The 17,692-nt window shown below is 37.3% G+C and overlaps 1 protein-coding gene across 4 annotated transcripts in view; it reads right to left on the bottom strand.

Moving 5' to 3' along the window:
* The window catches only part of trappc8 (trafficking protein particle complex subunit 8), an 80,508-nt gene that overhangs the window by 14,027 nt on the left and 48,789 nt on the right, over window positions 1-17,692 (bottom strand). For all 4 annotated transcript variants that reach the window (XM_081378672.1, XM_081378670.1, XM_081378671.1 and 1 more), the window contains 10 exons: window positions 13,028-13,194; window positions 12,855-12,929; window positions 12,657-12,750; window positions 12,389-12,546; window positions 7,731-8,164; window positions 5,963-6,140; window positions 4,636-4,732; window positions 1,047-1,115; window positions 735-793; window positions 260-463 (listed from right to left, as the gene is read on the bottom strand). In XM_081378672.1, coding sequence (XP_081234798.1) covers window positions 260-463; window positions 735-793; window positions 1,047-1,115; window positions 4,636-4,732; window positions 5,963-6,140; window positions 7,731-8,164; window positions 12,389-12,546; window positions 12,657-12,750; window positions 12,855-12,929; window positions 13,028-13,194 — 1,535 coding nt within the window. The remainder of the gene's footprint in view (window positions 1-259; window positions 464-734; window positions 794-1,046; window positions 1,116-4,635; window positions 4,733-5,962; window positions 6,141-7,730; window positions 8,165-12,388; window positions 12,547-12,656; window positions 12,751-12,854; window positions 12,930-13,027; window positions 13,195-17,692) is intronic.

Here is a 17,692-nt window from a genome sequence, read left to right as displayed (position 1 = left end):
AATAGTTAAAAAATCATACATTGTGATTTCTGGATTTTTTTTTTTAGATTATGTCTCTCACAGTGGACATGCACCTACGATGACAATTTCAGACCCCTCCATGATTTCCAAGTGGGAGAACTTGCAAAATAGCAGGGTGTTCAAATACTTATTTTCCTCACTGTATATATATATATATATATATATATATATATATATATATATATATATATATAAAAATTCAAAATGTTTACAATTTCTCAGCAATTGTAGGAGTTACCTTCCAAAGGATGATGATGTCAAGCTCTACTTCGCTGCATTTTCTGACGATGTTTGTAACACCTTCATCAATCTCGCTCTGATGCGCGAGGCTGTGTCTCCGCATTTGACTAGCACCGCCTGCAGACACGCCTCCTCTCCTGGGTTCAGCGGGCAGACTCCTCCGGAAGAAAAAATCAGCACATGGAGTGGTAGAGCTGACAATCTAAAAGAATAAGAGGAAAAGCCAAAGAGAGAGAAATATGTTGAGGACAGTTGAGAAGCTGAATGAGGATGACAGTCAGTGACTCTTAATCAGAAAATCATTCACGAAAAGCGTGCCTTTAGTGGACACTTCAGTGCTCAAATGCGTTATCTTGAGTTAACCGTCTGCCAGACGGGATTAATCAAACGGTGTTTAATCGCCTAACATTCAACAAAATTTGATTCGAGTCAGTATCACTGAAATAGTAGTGAGAACAAAAGGGCTTTCTTACTTGTTCATTGCCAAGGTTGAGGTCAGCAAAGGTGTATTTTTTTGCTGCATCTGAGGTAGCTTAGATGTTGAGAACAAAAAAAGTCAGCATGTTCATACATCAATATGTTAACCACAGTTTGCTGCATTTTAATTGGCTGAGAGCAGCTGTGATTGTGGATTGAAAGTCACATCTAGGAATTTATTTGGTAAATGTGATTTGAAGTTTATGCACGTTGTCTTGCACATTAAAAACTATTTGCTTATTATTCTGTATTTCAGAATTTGAGGCTGTGAAGGTTTTGTGTATATGCGCATATACTGAAAGCCTTACCTTCCTCTGTTCTGCATCTTGTGGCTTTGAAGCACAGCTTTCCCCTCTCCCTGCTGGCCAGCTTAGAGTCTGCAAACATAACATGAATTGAAGGAAAGGCAAGAAAGAAGATGAGCGTTCATCCACTTATTCTCCAAAAATCTTTCTTTTTGATTCTCCTACATCATAGACCCCATACACAAAAACAGTTTAGATGTCAAGGCCAGTTAATCAAGCATGTTAAAGTTAAAGAATTTCAAAGTAGACTGATGAATGCAGGGCACTTCAAAAGTTTTCCTTTTTTCTTTATTATTGCTTCAAAGGACACGCTTTAATTAACCATTATTAAAGAACCATCTTGAAGAACATATTCAGCCTTTTTGTATGCATCTTTTTAATATGCGGATATGTGAAAGATATAAAAGATACAGAAAATGTTCCGTGTATAATAGCTTGAACATATATGATGTGCTCTATACATGTCCAAATATGAGAATAAAAGTGTAAATTAAATCTGTTCATCATATAAAGTGATCGTGTCTCATCAGGAGACTTGGAGTAAAACACTCAGTTCATATGGATTACTTTTACAATGTCTTTATATACTTTTTGAAGCGTCAAAGTTTTGGTGAAATGTACTTTAAATGGAGGGACACAAGTCTTCATTTGTGTTTCAAAGATGAACCAGTCTTTTAGGTTCTGAATGACACAAGCATGAGTAAATGATGACAATTTAAAATTTTGGGGGAACTAACAATTTAAGTGTGAGAAGCAAGCACGAGTATGCAGCTATTGTGATAAACAGATCAAACTTTCAGATTAGATCTTCAGAACTCAAGATCTTTCAATCCCATGATACCTGGTGTGCTTTCAAGTCTTAATCCTTTTTTTCTTTAAAAAAAATAAAAAGTATTCAAAGACTAACAACAAGGAGGTATTCATTATTTGTTTGTAGCTGTAGGTCCGTCCTCCACCATCTCCTCAGGTTAAAGCCACTGTTCCATAAGGCAGATAAATTAATTAAAATTACTGAATTAATTAACTTACAAAAGACGATGCAGCGTAAGCACAAATACCGCTAAACAACAAGCCGCTAGGCTTCATTGAGAGACTTTGAGAGTTCACACACTTAAGCACAAGCAGGAAACTGATTTAGCCTTGGAGTTGGAAGTGTTGCACTCGCTTAAAGATGCATTGTTTAGAAGCCATGAATTCATATCTATATTTTCACATCATTACATTTATTTACCCATCTGAAGCTGACACTACGAAATGAGGGCACACACAGGATTCAATTTGCAATTTAGTGAGCCACTAAAATGCATGCGCCTGCATGTTTCACGCACTCAGCACAATTTGAACGTGACCTAATTTCATCTCAGCATTTCAGAGTTGCTGCATCACTCTCTGCAGAGTGTGTAGGAGCACACCCGTCCAGATGACTCAACACAAACTCAATGTGAACCATTTTCAATAGGCCACTTAAGGGCTGCCGGTCACGGAGTGTATCATTGTGTGTTTGTTCCCGTTCCCAGCTTCTTTTTATACTCTGCCCGCTTTTCTGGCAAGCAATCAAATTCCTTTCCGTCAATATTCACAGTGCTGGCGGTATGTATGGATTTATGTATGCAGATCGCTCTTTACAAGGCACTTTAAAGAAAGGTCCGTGTGATGTTTCAAAGGAACTACAAATGTGCAAACTAGTAAAACTGACTATAGAGTTCTCAAAAGTACAGACTTCGGTACCAAATCTGTACTGAAATTTGAAAAATGTGACAATACCAACATCTCCATCTAGCATTTTGAGCACTGTTAAAATTTCAGACTTTTGACAACTCTAACCGACTAGTTGGTGGGTTGTCTGAAGTAGGGGCTTCCAAAATCTTTGATTTTTGATGATTTCCCCCCTTCTAATAATAACCAGCTATATAATATTTACAAGAAACCCATTTGTGGAAAAAATCATAAATGTTTTTAGGGCTGTAATTGGTAAACGTGTGCAACGTGTGTCAGCACATTTGATAACCTTTCTATTTCATTCTACTTATTTAATAAAAAAAATGTATGGAAATATGAGATTAATGGCAATTATTTTGTCCTGCTGGAGGCAGCACTTTTTTTTGACCAGTCAGAAGAAAAAAAAAACAAATTTGCATCAAAAAATTTAGATACATTAGTCAGTTTCTGGATGACCATTCTGCCAACCCTTGAAAGACATATCTACACAAATCATACACACAGACACAATTTCACCACCACCATCATCATTATCTCAGCCAGCGGGACCAGTTATATCCAGCACCTGAATGCAGTCACTGTATCCATAGTAACTACAAAAATAACATGATAACTGCAAAGGAGAAGAATCAAAATGATTATACTTCTGATTATACTGAGCTACATTTGAGACAAAAGGACAAAAGACTCAAAATACATATTTAGCTTGGTTTGGTTTTAGTAGCTTGGTTTTAGTTTTCAGAGCTTTGCATGGTCAGGCACCCTCTTATATTAGTGACCTGATTCAGCGCTACACCCCTGTGCGTGCTCTGAGGTCTGTGGATCAGAATCTGTTGACGGTTCCGCGCACTCGCTATCGTACTAGAGGTGACCGATCTTTTCAGGCTGTTGCTTCTAGGTTGTGGAATGACCTCCCACCTTCTATGCGCTCTATTGACTCTGTTGATGCCTTCAAATGCAGACTAAAGACTCATCTATTTGTTCAGGCTTTTAATTAGCTGCTTGTGGGTTGATATGATCATGTTCTGTCTATGCTTTTATTGTGTGTATTTTATGATATAAATGTTTTTGTTGTGAAGCACTTTGTGGCCTTATACCTGTGAAAGGTGCTATATAAATAAAACTTACTTACTTACTTACTACTTACTTATATTTATGAAGGACCACCATTATTAGTTTTTGGACATTCCTAGTGTGGACATTTTGCAACATTTCCTTTTGTGTTGGATGGAATAAAAAAAAAAATTATACTAGTTTTAGGAACCAAATTCGATGTTTGGATGAAATACCACACACAGTTTCTGCCAATCCCATGTTAATCTGAAGAATCTTTAGTTTTATCAGATTTATATAAGACATATGCTGTACTGATTCTTTCCGAAAACAGCCGAGCTCCTGGAGGTGTGCCGTGGCCGCAGCTAAAGAGTCACGCGCTATCCCTGGAAAACTTTTGATTCACTATACTTTCGTATTGTTTACATTATATACACTTACGCTCCAATTGCCAACAAAACACTCTTCCGGGAGAAGTGCCCATACGAGGAAATACGCCCTTTATGACGTCATATAGGGCCATACTCAAAAAAAATCAGAAACTTGAAACTCCGAATCCTGAAGGAGTGTATTTGGCACAGAAATACTCCGTCATACGTCCATCTCTCTCTCTTTTTTTATTTTTACTTTGGCCATGTTTAACAGAGTACATAAGTCAAAATGCATAAAATAGCATTAGACATTCCCTTTAAAAGGAGCGATCCACATTCTAACAAGCAACGTTGAGCAAAACACTTAACCCCAGGTGGCTGAGGGAGGAATAAAAGGAACTGAAAAGCAGCTAAGTGCATGTTTCCAAAGCATTCTAGAGGATTCATACCTTTCTCTCCCACAGGGTTGATGCACTTGTGCAGCCTCCATTGCCGACTGCTGCTAGACACCTGAACTATGTGGAATTCACGAACACCTGCTTCACTCTGAGAGCACGAGAGAAAGAGAAGATTCAAATCAACACATATCATTTAGAAGATAAGTTTAAACTGATCTCCACAAATAAATCAACTCAGATCACAGAGGAATGGGTGGGAACTGTGCAAACACCAATGATTTGGGCAGTCAAATTAATACAATATACTAATGTAATAGACTGTAATATACAGTTATATACTAATGTAGTATATGATATGATTTAATACTATTCTTCTAAAGCCATTTTTTTAAGTGTCTATTCAATGCTTCATATTCCACAATAACGTAATGCATTTGAATATGATACAGATTATGTGATTAATTGTACTTTTTTATTTTCATTTTATTTATTCATTTTTAAATCAGCTGACAGCCCTGCTTATGATGTGTTTATCTTAACCTGTATGGGAAAAGTAGTTAACTATAAAAATATGTGTGTGTTAAAGCGTGTCAAAATAAGTTATTGGGCAATAGTAGAATTTTTTTAATCTGTACGAGCAGTTATTGAATATTTACTTGTGTGAGCTTAATTACTTTATTTTAAAATGTAGATTACCTCTGCTGTCATCTAACACTCGCTTGAAGATTAAATTGAAAACACTAATAATAATTTAATAACACTGGTAAATGTAATCTTAAGCAAATTGCAATATCAATATTTTTTTTTGCTGTAAATAATGGTGTGATGCCTCAATTAATTTGTAGCATTCAAAATTTTAGATTTAAAATTTTATATTTATTTAGACAGTTTATTATTTTATTACTTTTTTTATAATTGTATAATGCTGACAAATCGATTAATCGCATCTAACAAAAATTTCGTTTATACATGCACACATACATATATACACACATATACATATATATATATATACACACATACACATACACATATATATACACATATACACACATACATACACATATACACACACACATATGTATATGTGTGTGTATATATATATATATATATATATATATATATATATATATACACACACACACACACACACACACACACACACACACACACATACATACATACATACATACGCCAATATATTATGTAAACAAAAACCTTTATGTTAGATGCGATTAATCACGAATAATCGATTTGACAGCACTATAATTTTATTATGTGTGCATCCGTAATGCCATAGTGCAAAAAGAGAAAGTATTATTATAAAAAAAGACACAGCAGCTCTGCTTGAGTTGTCCATGTGTGGGAAAGAGCTCACCGTGTTAATGTTCTCCACGTCTACAAAGACCAGCATGTTGCCATTCTTTTCCTCCCTTCCTCTGCCCTCTTCTCTCTCTCGCTCTCCGTAATGCAGCGTGTTGCTGCGGCTGGCCGTGGCTCTGACGCTGAGAGAGCGACTTGCACAGATGAAAACCGTGTGTCGAAGAACCCTGTGACTAAAAGTTTCAGAGAAAGTAAAGATGAGTCACGGGAAGTCATGCGGTAATTTTCAAACACTTAATTATGTAGCAGGTCAATTAGTCCCCTTTAAACAGACAGCAGATTTCCAAATGAAAATGTATGCGCTCATGTTAGATTATCAGCCACTATCAAATTGCTCAGCATCAACAGTAGCCAATGAAAGGAAATTAAACTCTTTTTCATCTTTGAAGAAAAATTAAAGATGTTGTTTAATTTTTGTGTTTGTGTCAATCTTTAACACTCTATATGCAGAATAAGTAATATTGTTGGGCTTTTTTATTAAGATAGTACAGTCAAGAGAGAGAGGAATGGGGTGGAGAAAGGACCACAAACCGTGACTCGAACATTTGTCGCCCGTATTGTTGCGCTATACGTTGGCACACGTTGGTTTTTACTTAGTTATACATTTTTTAATACCCATAAATGCTGCCATTTGCTGAGTCCCTAAAACAAATGGCACCCTTTTAACAAGAAACAACAGGATTCACAGGTAAAGTAGCTTACTTACAGAACATATTGTATTTAACTTAATCATAAAGTACTGTACTTTAATTTACATTAGAGCAGGGGTGTCCAAAGTTTGCAGCTTGTCTATTAAAATACATTGCATGTGGCCCGCCACGTATATTTTACAAATCATGCAGTTTCACAATGTCAGCACAAGGTGACAGTACTCGATTTTAGGCTAGGAGTTGCACTAAACCGTGAGTAAAACAAAACTTGATAACTGAAAAGCGCTGCCATTTCTGTTGCTTATGAGAAACATTAAACGCGGCAAACGCGGAACGCCGACTGGTCTCCATCACGCGGCCACTACACAGCGCAGTGAGATCCAGTGACAAGAGTTCGATACAAGAGGTCTACGATGCAAACCTCAAACGTCTCTGTGATTTAAACTAGTTTAAAGCCGAATGAAACAGCTGTGACATTCTCAGCAACACTGACGCAGAAAACAAGAAAAGCATTGAGCCAAAACGAATACTTTTCAATTCCCAAATCTCCAACATTTACCATGGATTTACTGTAATAATAACACAAACTTTAAACATGGTATTGTGGCAAAAATGTGGGATATTCATATTGAATTTTATTAGATAATATGTACATGCATTAAATATTAAAGGAGAAATTAAATATAGGGCAAATTACAGAAACCAATGGTTAACTTTAATAAGTGAAGAGTTCTAACTCAGTAAGAATATTAAAAAATTAGGCTGTTAAAATTTTACAGATGTTACTCTGTGTTATGAAATAAATTTACGGTACATCAGTCCCAGCTTGAGTCCTAACTCAAGCTATTGTCAAATGTGCATTTCCAAGAGACAAAACATTGGATGGATGGATGGATGGATGGTTCAAATCTTTCTAAAAATCCCTCTTTTGAACCCATAAATCCAAGTGCAAGTAGTAAATCAATCAAAAAAGACAGTCCAACAAGATTTTCCAAAATGACAATTGAGTGAATACAGCCAAAAAAGCTGCACTTGCTTAATAAGGAAACCTTCTCAAACAAACCCAGTTCATTGTATTGTCTATTATTAGTAAATAAGTATACAGCCACATACCTGAGCTTGGCAGTCTTCTCTGTACTCTCATAGTAAAACAGGAAGTTGATTTCATGCACACCCTCTAGTTCAGGCCCCCTCAGCCACAGCGGGATCTGTAACGCCTCCCCTGGTCCCAGCACACCTCGTGACAAGGGAATCTCCGCCACCATCGGCCGGTCACCGCTTGTGACCCCGAATGCCGCTGGTGACACGAGCGACACTGTGGCCACTGACGGGGGCATGGACACAGTCTTGTAGGCGGAGCAGTGCTCTGCTGCTGTGGGGGTCACTGGGGTGAGGTCAGAGGCGGCACTCCCGAATGTGAAGAACTCTGGGTGTGTGGACGCCACCCGAAGACCAGTAAGAGGGACTGCACTCACGTTCACAAACTCCACCCACGCTTTTCGGATCTCACCACACAATAAACCAGTGGGGAAGTTAATAAAAAACACCTGAGAGGAAAAAGAAAGAGAAATAGTGATTACATGATGGTTTGTCTCACAGAAGACTGACTACTTGCATAAAGACTGGTCCACACGTAGCTTATTCTCGCCAAGAACCGCCACTTAACCCTTTTAGGCGAAGAGAGAAACTGCCAGTTTATTTTGTTACCCCTTATATATGTATAGTCGTGTGAAAAAGAAAACACAATCAAAAATCATCTGGTCCTTGGTAGGTCTTAAAATTACATAATACAACCTCAGATGAACAACATCACATAACATTACACCATGTCATTATTTATTTAACAAAAACTAGGCCAAAATGGAACCCTTACTGCTTCCATAGGAATTAAGAGGGCGAGCAGCAGTCAGGCACTGCTAATCAACTGTCTTTGATTAATTGATCATCAGGAAGTGTGATCACCTCTATATGTTTTGGCAGTTTGCCGTCTGGAGCATTCAGGTGTGTGTTAACAATGCCAAGGAAGAAAGACATCAGCAATGATCTTAGAGAAGCAATTATTGCTGCTATCAATCTGAGAAGGGTTATATGGCCATTTACAAACAATTTGAAGCCCATTATTCTACAGTAAGAAAGATTATTCACAAGTGAAAAAAATTCAAGACAGTTGGCAATCTTCCGAGGGGTGGACGTCCCAGCAAATTCACCCCAATGTCAGACCGTGCAATGCTCAGAGAAATCACAAAACACCCAAGAACTTCACCTGAGACTAACATGTTAAAATGTTAAAGTTCATGGAAGTACAATTTTAAAAAGATGGGACAAGTATGGCATGTTTGGAAGGGTTGCCACCAGGAGAAGCTTCTTCTCTGTAAAAAGAACATGGCAGCATGGCTTAGTTGCATCTGAACAAACCTCAAGACTTCTGAAACAATGTCCTTTGGACAGATGAGACCAAAGTAGAGATGTATGGCTATAATGCACAGCGCCAAGTTAGGAGTAAATCACATACAGCATATCAGCACAAACACCTCATACCAACTGCCAAGCACAGTGGTTGTGGGTTGATGATTTTTGGCTTGTTTTGCAGCCACAGGACCTGGGCAACTTGCAGTCATTGAGTCGACCATGAACTCCTCTGCATACCAAAGTATACTAGAGTCAAACGTGAGGCCATCTGTCCGACAGCTAAAGCTTGGCCGATATTGGGTCACGCAACAGGACAATGATCCCAAGCACACCAGCAAATCTACAACAGAATGGCTGAAGACCTCAACCCAACTGAAATGCTGTTGCGGGACCTAAAGAGAGCTGTGCATAAACAGATGCCCACAAAACTCAATGAAGTGAAGAAATATTGTAAAGAAGAGCAGGCAAAAATTCCTCCAGAACGATGTGAGAGACTGATACGGTAATACAGAAAACAATTCCTTTAACTTATTGCGGCTAAAAGTGGCTCTACAAGCAATTGAATCATAAGGTGTACTTAGTTTGTCACCCATGGCTTTTCCAGTTTGGCTATATTTTTGTTAAATAAATAATGACACAGTGTAATATGTAATTTGGTGTTACTCATCTGAGGTTGTATTTACCTAATTTTAAGACCTGCTAAAGACCAGATGATTTTTTATTATGTTCTGATATGTAAAACCATAAAATTCTAAAGGGTATCCTTTCTATTACACATGACTGTGTGTGTGTATACTATCTATTTATGATGTTATTTTTGAAAGCAACCTCACTTTACAACATTTTAAGTGCCTATAACTTTTCACAGTACTGTAATTTAGCAGGTAGGTTTCTTCAAGCATCTTGGAGGAAATTATTTAAATCACTGCAATATTTACACCATAGCATAATTTATATACCTCCATCTAAATCAATCTCAATATATTGCGAATATTCAATATATCCCAGCCTTGGAGTGCAATCTGAGCACTGCAAATCATTAAACAGTCTTGATTTAACTGTGACTAATGGTTTTATACTAAATCTGCTCTTAGTTCTCAGGACGAGGTTAGGTCATGTAGCTTATTAAAGTCAGCATGAAATCAAATTGTCAAATATATATATATATTTTATGGAATATTGCAGTATTTATTATAAATGATTTATCTATGCACAACATTTTTTTTTAATTCATGTGCCGTCAATCTTTAATCAAAATAACTTCCCCTCCATCTTGCAGCAACATCTCTTCTCTTCTCTGATGACAACCTGTCACCCAAATGACATCACAGCAATATCAAACCACATCCAATCAATTCCTGATTCACAAAATCAAGTTCGGCCAACATTTTTTTCTTGTTCAAGAAGCAGTTTCACTTGGATATACTTCACAACAGGGGGAAAAAAAGACTATGCCGTCTTTAAAACTTAAAAGTGCCCCATTATGCTTTTTTGGATATTACCTTTCATGTAGTGTGTAATATAGCTGTTTGTGAAAGTTCTGCAAAGTTTCAAAATTCAAAGTGCACAATAAATGTAGTTATTGCCTCCCAAAAGAACAGATTCTGAACTGCCAAATTGTCAGTAATTCCAGCCTTACTTCCTGAACAAACCCACATAGGTTTATAACAAATTTGCATAATGGCAGCCTTTAGTCTTCACTGGCTGCCTGCGAACAATGTCTACTTTGACCTTCAAACACTGTACTTGTAACTGAGGCCTGGAAGAGTTTGGTTCATGTTGTCAACATGATAAAAAGATGCTGTTATCTGCACTAAAAAGCAAATCAAGTCAAGTCAAATCAGAACTCAAGCTCGAAATGATACAGTAAAACTGACACCATCGGTACTGTTCGTATCACCGTGCATCAAGTGCTCCAGGGCTGAAATTCAGATACGCTAATTGGAGTTTCAATTCTGATGCGCTGTAAGCAGTTGACCAATCACAACAGACAGGGCCCCCTGATCAATCAGAGTAGAGTCGGCTTTCAGAGATAAGAGGTTTAGAGAAAATTAATCCTTTATCAAACCATTTCAGACACGGCCAGAAAATAGGCGATGCTCGCCAGACACTTTATTAGGTGCACCTTTACAACTGCTTGTTAACACAAATATCAGCCAATCAAATGGCAACAACTCAACGCATTTAGGCATGTAGTCAAACATGGTCAAGTTGATCTGCTGAAGCAACTTTGAATGTGGCATTGTTGTTGGTGCCAGACAGGCTGGTCTGAGCATTTCAGAAACTGCGGATCTACTGGTATTTTCACACACAACACTCTCTAGGGTTTACAGAGAATGGTCTGAAAGAGAAACCATCCAGTGAGCAGCAGATCTGTGGATAAAAATGGCTAGTTGATGCCAGAGGTCAGAGGTGAATGGCCAGACTGGTTCGAGCTGATAGAAAGGCAACTGTAACTTAACCACTCGTTACAACAGAGGTCTGCAGAAGAGTATCACTGAACGCACAACACGTCGAACCTTGAATCAGATGGGCTACAGCAGCAGAACACCACAGAAAGTGCCACTCCTGTCTGCCAAGGACAGGAAACTGAGGCTACAATTCGCACAGGCTCACCAAAGTTGGACAATAGAAGATTGAAATAATGTCGAGTCAGAATTTGGTGTAAAACAACATAAAAGCATAGATCCATCCCTCCTTTTATCAACGGTTCAGGCTGCTGGTGGTGTAATGGTGTGAGGGATATTTTCTTGGCACACTTTGGTAAGTAACAAATGAGGATTGTTTAAATGCCACAACCTTCCTGAGAATTGTTGCTGAACATGTCCATCCCTTTATGACCACAGTGTCCCATCTTCTTATTGCTACTTGTAACGGGATAACGCACCATGTCACAAAGCTCAAATCATCTCAAACTGGTTTCTACAACATGGGTAACTATCCTCAAATGGCCTCCACAGTCACCAGATCTCAGTCCAATAGAGCACCTTTGGGATGTGGTGGAACAGGAGATTCACATCATGGATGTGCAGCCGACAAATCAGCAGCAACTACTTGATGCTATATGAAGTCATGTCAATATGGACCAAAATCTCAGAGGAATGTTTCAAGCACCTTGTTGAATCTATGCCACGAAGAATTAAGGCAGTTGTGAAGGCAAAAAGGGGTCCAACCCAGTACTAGCAAGGTGTAGCTAATAAAGAGGCCGGTGAGTGTATATCATGAGAAAATACCTTGGATGCATGTAAACCTATTGTAGGAGACAATATATATATATATATATATATATATATATATATATATATATATATATATATATATAGGGGCACAATAAAGTCAAGCTTTGATTGACTTAAACACACCTCCAGTGAGGGCATTGGAGGGGTGATGATGGGGTCCAGGCGGCGGTCTGGTCCATATTTGACTGAAGTCTTTTCTTCTTTGGTTACATTGAGTCTGGGCCCCTGGATCTCCAGATTCTGCTGTCCACGCACACACATCAGATCACCAGGCAGTGAACCTGCAGCACAAACCAACCGCATCTACAGTTAGTGCCACATCACATAAATCACATTAACTAATTGTTTCATTGTTTACATGCATGTCAAAGAATGTGCATTTGTTTTACACCTTCACTGTTGCCCACTTCTCCAGTGTCCAGGTTGTACACCACACCGAGAACATGCAACTCTCCTGTCTTACGAGGAAGCAGCTTCAAACGAGCCTGAGAAAGCAGGAGAGAGAGAAAGATAAAAAGCCAATTCAGTTAAAGCAACAGAAAAAAAGAGAGAGTAGACGGAGAGAGAGAAGAGAAAAAGGTGCTCGAACCACTTTGGTCTCCTCTGGACTTATGTTGAACTCTGGAATGACTTGCGTTTCAATTATGTCATTGAGGGCTGTGGTCTGGAACGGATTCAAATGCAGAGAAGTTAATCAAACTGATGAAAAACCCAAACCTGGATGCCTTAGGCATGATGAACTGAGATGACTAACAGCCTTACTTCTTTTAAAGACGCTGCCTCTTTCTCATTGGTGATGGTTTCTCCAGTTGTGCCACCCTGAGAGCCTGAGAAGTCTTTCAGAGTAAACTTCCACAGCAGAGACAGAGCCGACAGAGCCAAGGGAACCTTCAAGGGGTTACGGAAAACCACCTCCACAATGATGGGTTCTGTGGGTTCACAAAATGATAAAGAAGCCAATGTTTTAATAGCAAACGACATGGCAGAAAATTATGGGGAAGGAGAACAAAACATGACTCGGGATCTGAGGATGTACCAGGTGAGCTGATACAGTGAAAATGCAAAAGGCTAAATAATTAATGAAGTATCCTGAAGCTTGATACGTCACATAAAAATATACATTTATTTACACAAAAATACTTGATATTTATTACAATAGGTTTGTGTGAGAATTGTTTTCTTTATTTTCAAAGTTGCTAAATACCATGTTCTGTAATTGTTATTAAATGATTCACAAAAATCTGATAATTTGTAGTTTAGGCCTACATGATGACTTATACACTACAATTTCAAATATACACTACAAAAGTTTGGGGTCAGTTACATAAAAAAAAAAAAAAAAAAATAATAATATATATATATATATATATATATATATATATATATATATATATATATATATATATATATATATATATATATATATATATATATATATATATATATATATATATATATATTTTAATATATCTTAAAATGTAATTGTTATGGCCATTTTTTTTTGCCCTGAATAAACGGAGTGATTGATATTATAATAATGTAAATTATGTAAATACTTTATATTATCTTTGTATTATTTACATTTGTATTCTGTGTATATTTCCATTCAGACATTCCAATGGATCCTCGATACACTCAGAGCTTTGAACAGTTGGATTTGAAACTATAAGGCTTGCTTTGGTTTGTGAGTACAGAGGAAATTAAGATTTTAAAAAAAGATTGTATTGAGAGAGCTGGTTGGACTGTTGCCGAAACCTGATATGTTATGAGCGAAGGACGCCTCAAGAATGTAACGCCTATGTGGACAATAAATGAGATTGCGTTTGACATAGGAAAGGAGGTAAACCAATGATAATTATAAATGATAAGAACGCATAATTAAGATGATGGAAGGAGAGGATCAATCACTTACTTATTGGCTCTCGTAGAGCCGTAGAGCAAGACTGGGCATTTTAACGAGAAAGGTAAATTAGCTTCAGAGTTTTATGAAGAAAGGAAATGTGGAAAACGTTTTAAAAGGTGTTGATGAATTCAGTGAAACACTAAATGAATTTAATGATTAGCATGCCTCAGTACAGAGGCTTTGCTCAGGTGGATTGTATGAGCCAACATTTCATCGCTTTATTGATTTTCAAAGGGAATCGGATATATGGGTGGATAACATGAGCTCATTAAATGTACCAGCCCAGCCCAAACAGACACTGCGCAGGCCCAGTCTGATAACACTGGTGCAGTTGATTTACATGTGAGCCTGAGAAGACAGTCGCTTCCAGCAAAGCCTCTAAGGGTTCTTCTTCATCTGCCCGTGCACAAGCTGCTATAATGACACAAGCTGCTGCCTTAGATGAGAAACATGCTCAAGTAAAAGGTGATTGAGCAGTTCGAACTATCAACTCAAGTTTGTCCTAATGTGCCTAGGGATGGCATGAATGCTTCAAATGTATGATCCTTCTGATGCAGAACCAAGCTTACATTTTAAGTCATGTTGTAAGGGACTCCAGAAGCAGTTCAACAAGCTCAAGTAAATTTAGCGCTCCTGTTCTAACCGGAGTTCTGAAAAAGAACTGTTGACTTAATTGCAAGGCAACAGAGTATCTTCACTTCCAGTAAGGGAAATACCAGGGTTTGATGGCAATCCACTTAAATGTTTCCTTTATAAGAGCGTTTAAACACAGATTTGAGGACAAGACAGACAATGCCAAGGATAAACTGTACTTCTTAGAGCAGTATACCAAAAGAGCTGATACAAAGCTGTCTGTACATGGATCCTAAGAAATTATTCTTTGAGGCATAAATGAAATTGCTCTGCACAATTATGAACTATTTTTGAGAGCTTCTCTGAATGATACAAAAAACACTGAGGTGGACACTTCAACCAACATCAGAACTATTGTCTCTAAACTTCTATTCAAGCTGAGAGACAAGTGGAGAAGCTGTGCATGTGATCTGTCTGATATGCAGAACAAAAGCGCAAAGTTTAATGACCCAGTGGAATTTGTAGAAAAGCAGGCACGAATAAGTCTGGATCCAGTTTATGGAAATATTATAGATCCTGTGCAGAAACACAGCAGCCTCAGTGCGAATCCAGGTCAAGGCTCCAAGCAAAGCAGAGCAAAGGCAATCCAAAATTGCATCCACAAATAGAGAAAGTAGTTTTGACACAACAAATCCATCCGTCATAAACAAACTCCATGTGGCTCCAAGGGGTTAATAAAGTTTGTGTAAGAAAATATTCATATTTAAAACTTTATAAAGTAAAATAACTAGCTTCCGGCCAAACGAACATACGGATTCGACTTAAGTCTAAGCGCAACTTATGCGAGTAATGCAACGTACTGCTGATATTTACACTACACCATGACGTACTACACTACTGCTGACGTCATAAGTTGCACAAGTAGACTGCGTATGGCTGTTTGGCCGGAAGCTAGAATTTTACTTTGTGTGAGAAAATTATCCATATTTAACACGTTACAAACTCATCGCTTTGCTTCAGAAGGCCTGTATTAACCCCTTGGAGCGATGTGGAGATTGTTTATGATGGATGGATTCACTTTTTTGAGCTTCAAACTGTTGGTTGCAATTCACTGCCATTATAAAGCTTGGAGGAGCCAGGATATTTTTTTAATAAAACTCCGACTGTATTCATCTGAAAGAAGAAAGCCATATACACATAGGATGACTTGAGGGTGAGTAAATCATGGGGTAACTTTCATTTTAAAGTGAACTACTCCTTTAAGAGAAGCTATAAAGAGTATGGATCACAATACAATTAAAAAGATACTCTCTGAGGACAATATGATATGGATATTCAACCCTCCTTTAGGTGCACACCATGGCAGTGTATGGGAAAGAATAACTGGATTGATAAAGAAAACCCTTAATCCCATTTTTAAACAACAAACGATTGATGAATTTTTGCAGACTGCTGTGTGAAGCTGAAGCCATCCTAAATGATCGTCCCTTAACAGCCTCTTTTAACCTCAATGACCTTGAACCTTTAACACCCAACCATCTGCTTCTTCTGAAAGGAAAACCAATAATGCCAACACTGGCCTGTTTAATAAAGATGATGTGTAGCAGGCTAAATACCTGGCATATTTATTCTGGGAACGGTGGGTATGAGAATACCTCCCACCTATGCAACTACGACAGAAATTAACACAAAAGATGAGAAGTTCCGAATGTGGATGTATTGTTCTAATTGCAGACAACACTGCAACCTGCAAGTCATTGCAAATTAGCAAGGGGATTGAAGTATTTCCAGATTCCAAAGGTCTGGTTCGTCATGTCTGCATCAAAACAAAGACCAGTATCTTGGAATAACCCCGTTAATAAATTATGTCTGCTACAAGAAGCAGAAAGGGAATTTTTCAAAGGGTTTAAATAAAGAACAAAATGGATTTGTTATGCTTTGATTTTGTTACTTATGGAGCGAAATGTTTAAACTTGTGGACTTATTACAAAATATATCCAAGGGAACAATTAGGGGCTTAAATAATGTTATGGCCACTTTAATGTTTCATTTTTTTTTTAAATGTTTTATTATTTATATCATAATTATGATAAATATTAATTTATTTGTATTATATTTGTATTATTTACTTTTGTATTTTATGTATATTTCTATGAGCTTATTTCTATTGAATTGTACTATTGTCACCCCCTGTAGTGACACACATTCAACTAGTGACAGGAAAAGGCAACGGGTGGGAGCGAACCAGTTTTTAAAGGCAATATAAATGTGGCAGTGTATGCCGAACAAAGGAAATAAGAAAATAAACTGCTTATTACAAAGAGGAAATACTGGACTGCTTGTTTGATACTAGCCCTCCGACGGAGAAGTCAAAGCTTAATGGTCTGATGCTTTTACAGTCATTTATTCCTGTGATAAAAGCTGAGTTTACAGCATCATTACTCCAGTCTTCAGTGTCACATGATCCTTCAGAAATCATTCTAATATGCTGATTTACTGCTCAAGAAACATTTCTTCTTGTTATTTATTTGAAATCGAAATCTTTCGTAACATTACAAATGTCTTTAATGCTACTTTTGATAAATTTCATTTGTACCTAATGAATAAAACTTTTGGATGCAAACAAACAAAACAAAAAATCTATGTTAATAGTGGTAATATTATCTATATTGGCAGTATTGGGAATGATGATTCTTGGTAAATATTTTTATTTTATCAAAATATTTTTTATTTTTACAAATATTCTTCAAAATATTTTTGTTTTGTTTTAACTACAGAAAAGTGTGGACTTAATTAGTTAAATATTTTTAACCGATTCAAATCCTATATTAAATTTATAGCAGATTTATTTTGTAAATAAGCAAAGTTTTTACTGAGCATTTAAAAGAATGAAACCGCTCATATTTTTCCTTGTCGCCTGTACTTCACATCATTGCTGAAGGATTCAAGAC

The sequence above is a fragment of the Scardinius erythrophthalmus genome, assembly GCF_964197995.2.
Source record: "Scardinius erythrophthalmus genome assembly, chromosome: 11".
NCBI classification, from domain to species: Eukaryota; Metazoa; Chordata; class Actinopteri; order Cypriniformes; family Leuciscidae; genus Scardinius; species Scardinius erythrophthalmus.
Note: the sequence above shows the minus strand (reverse complement) of the source record. Positions and strands in the feature narration are given on the sequence as shown.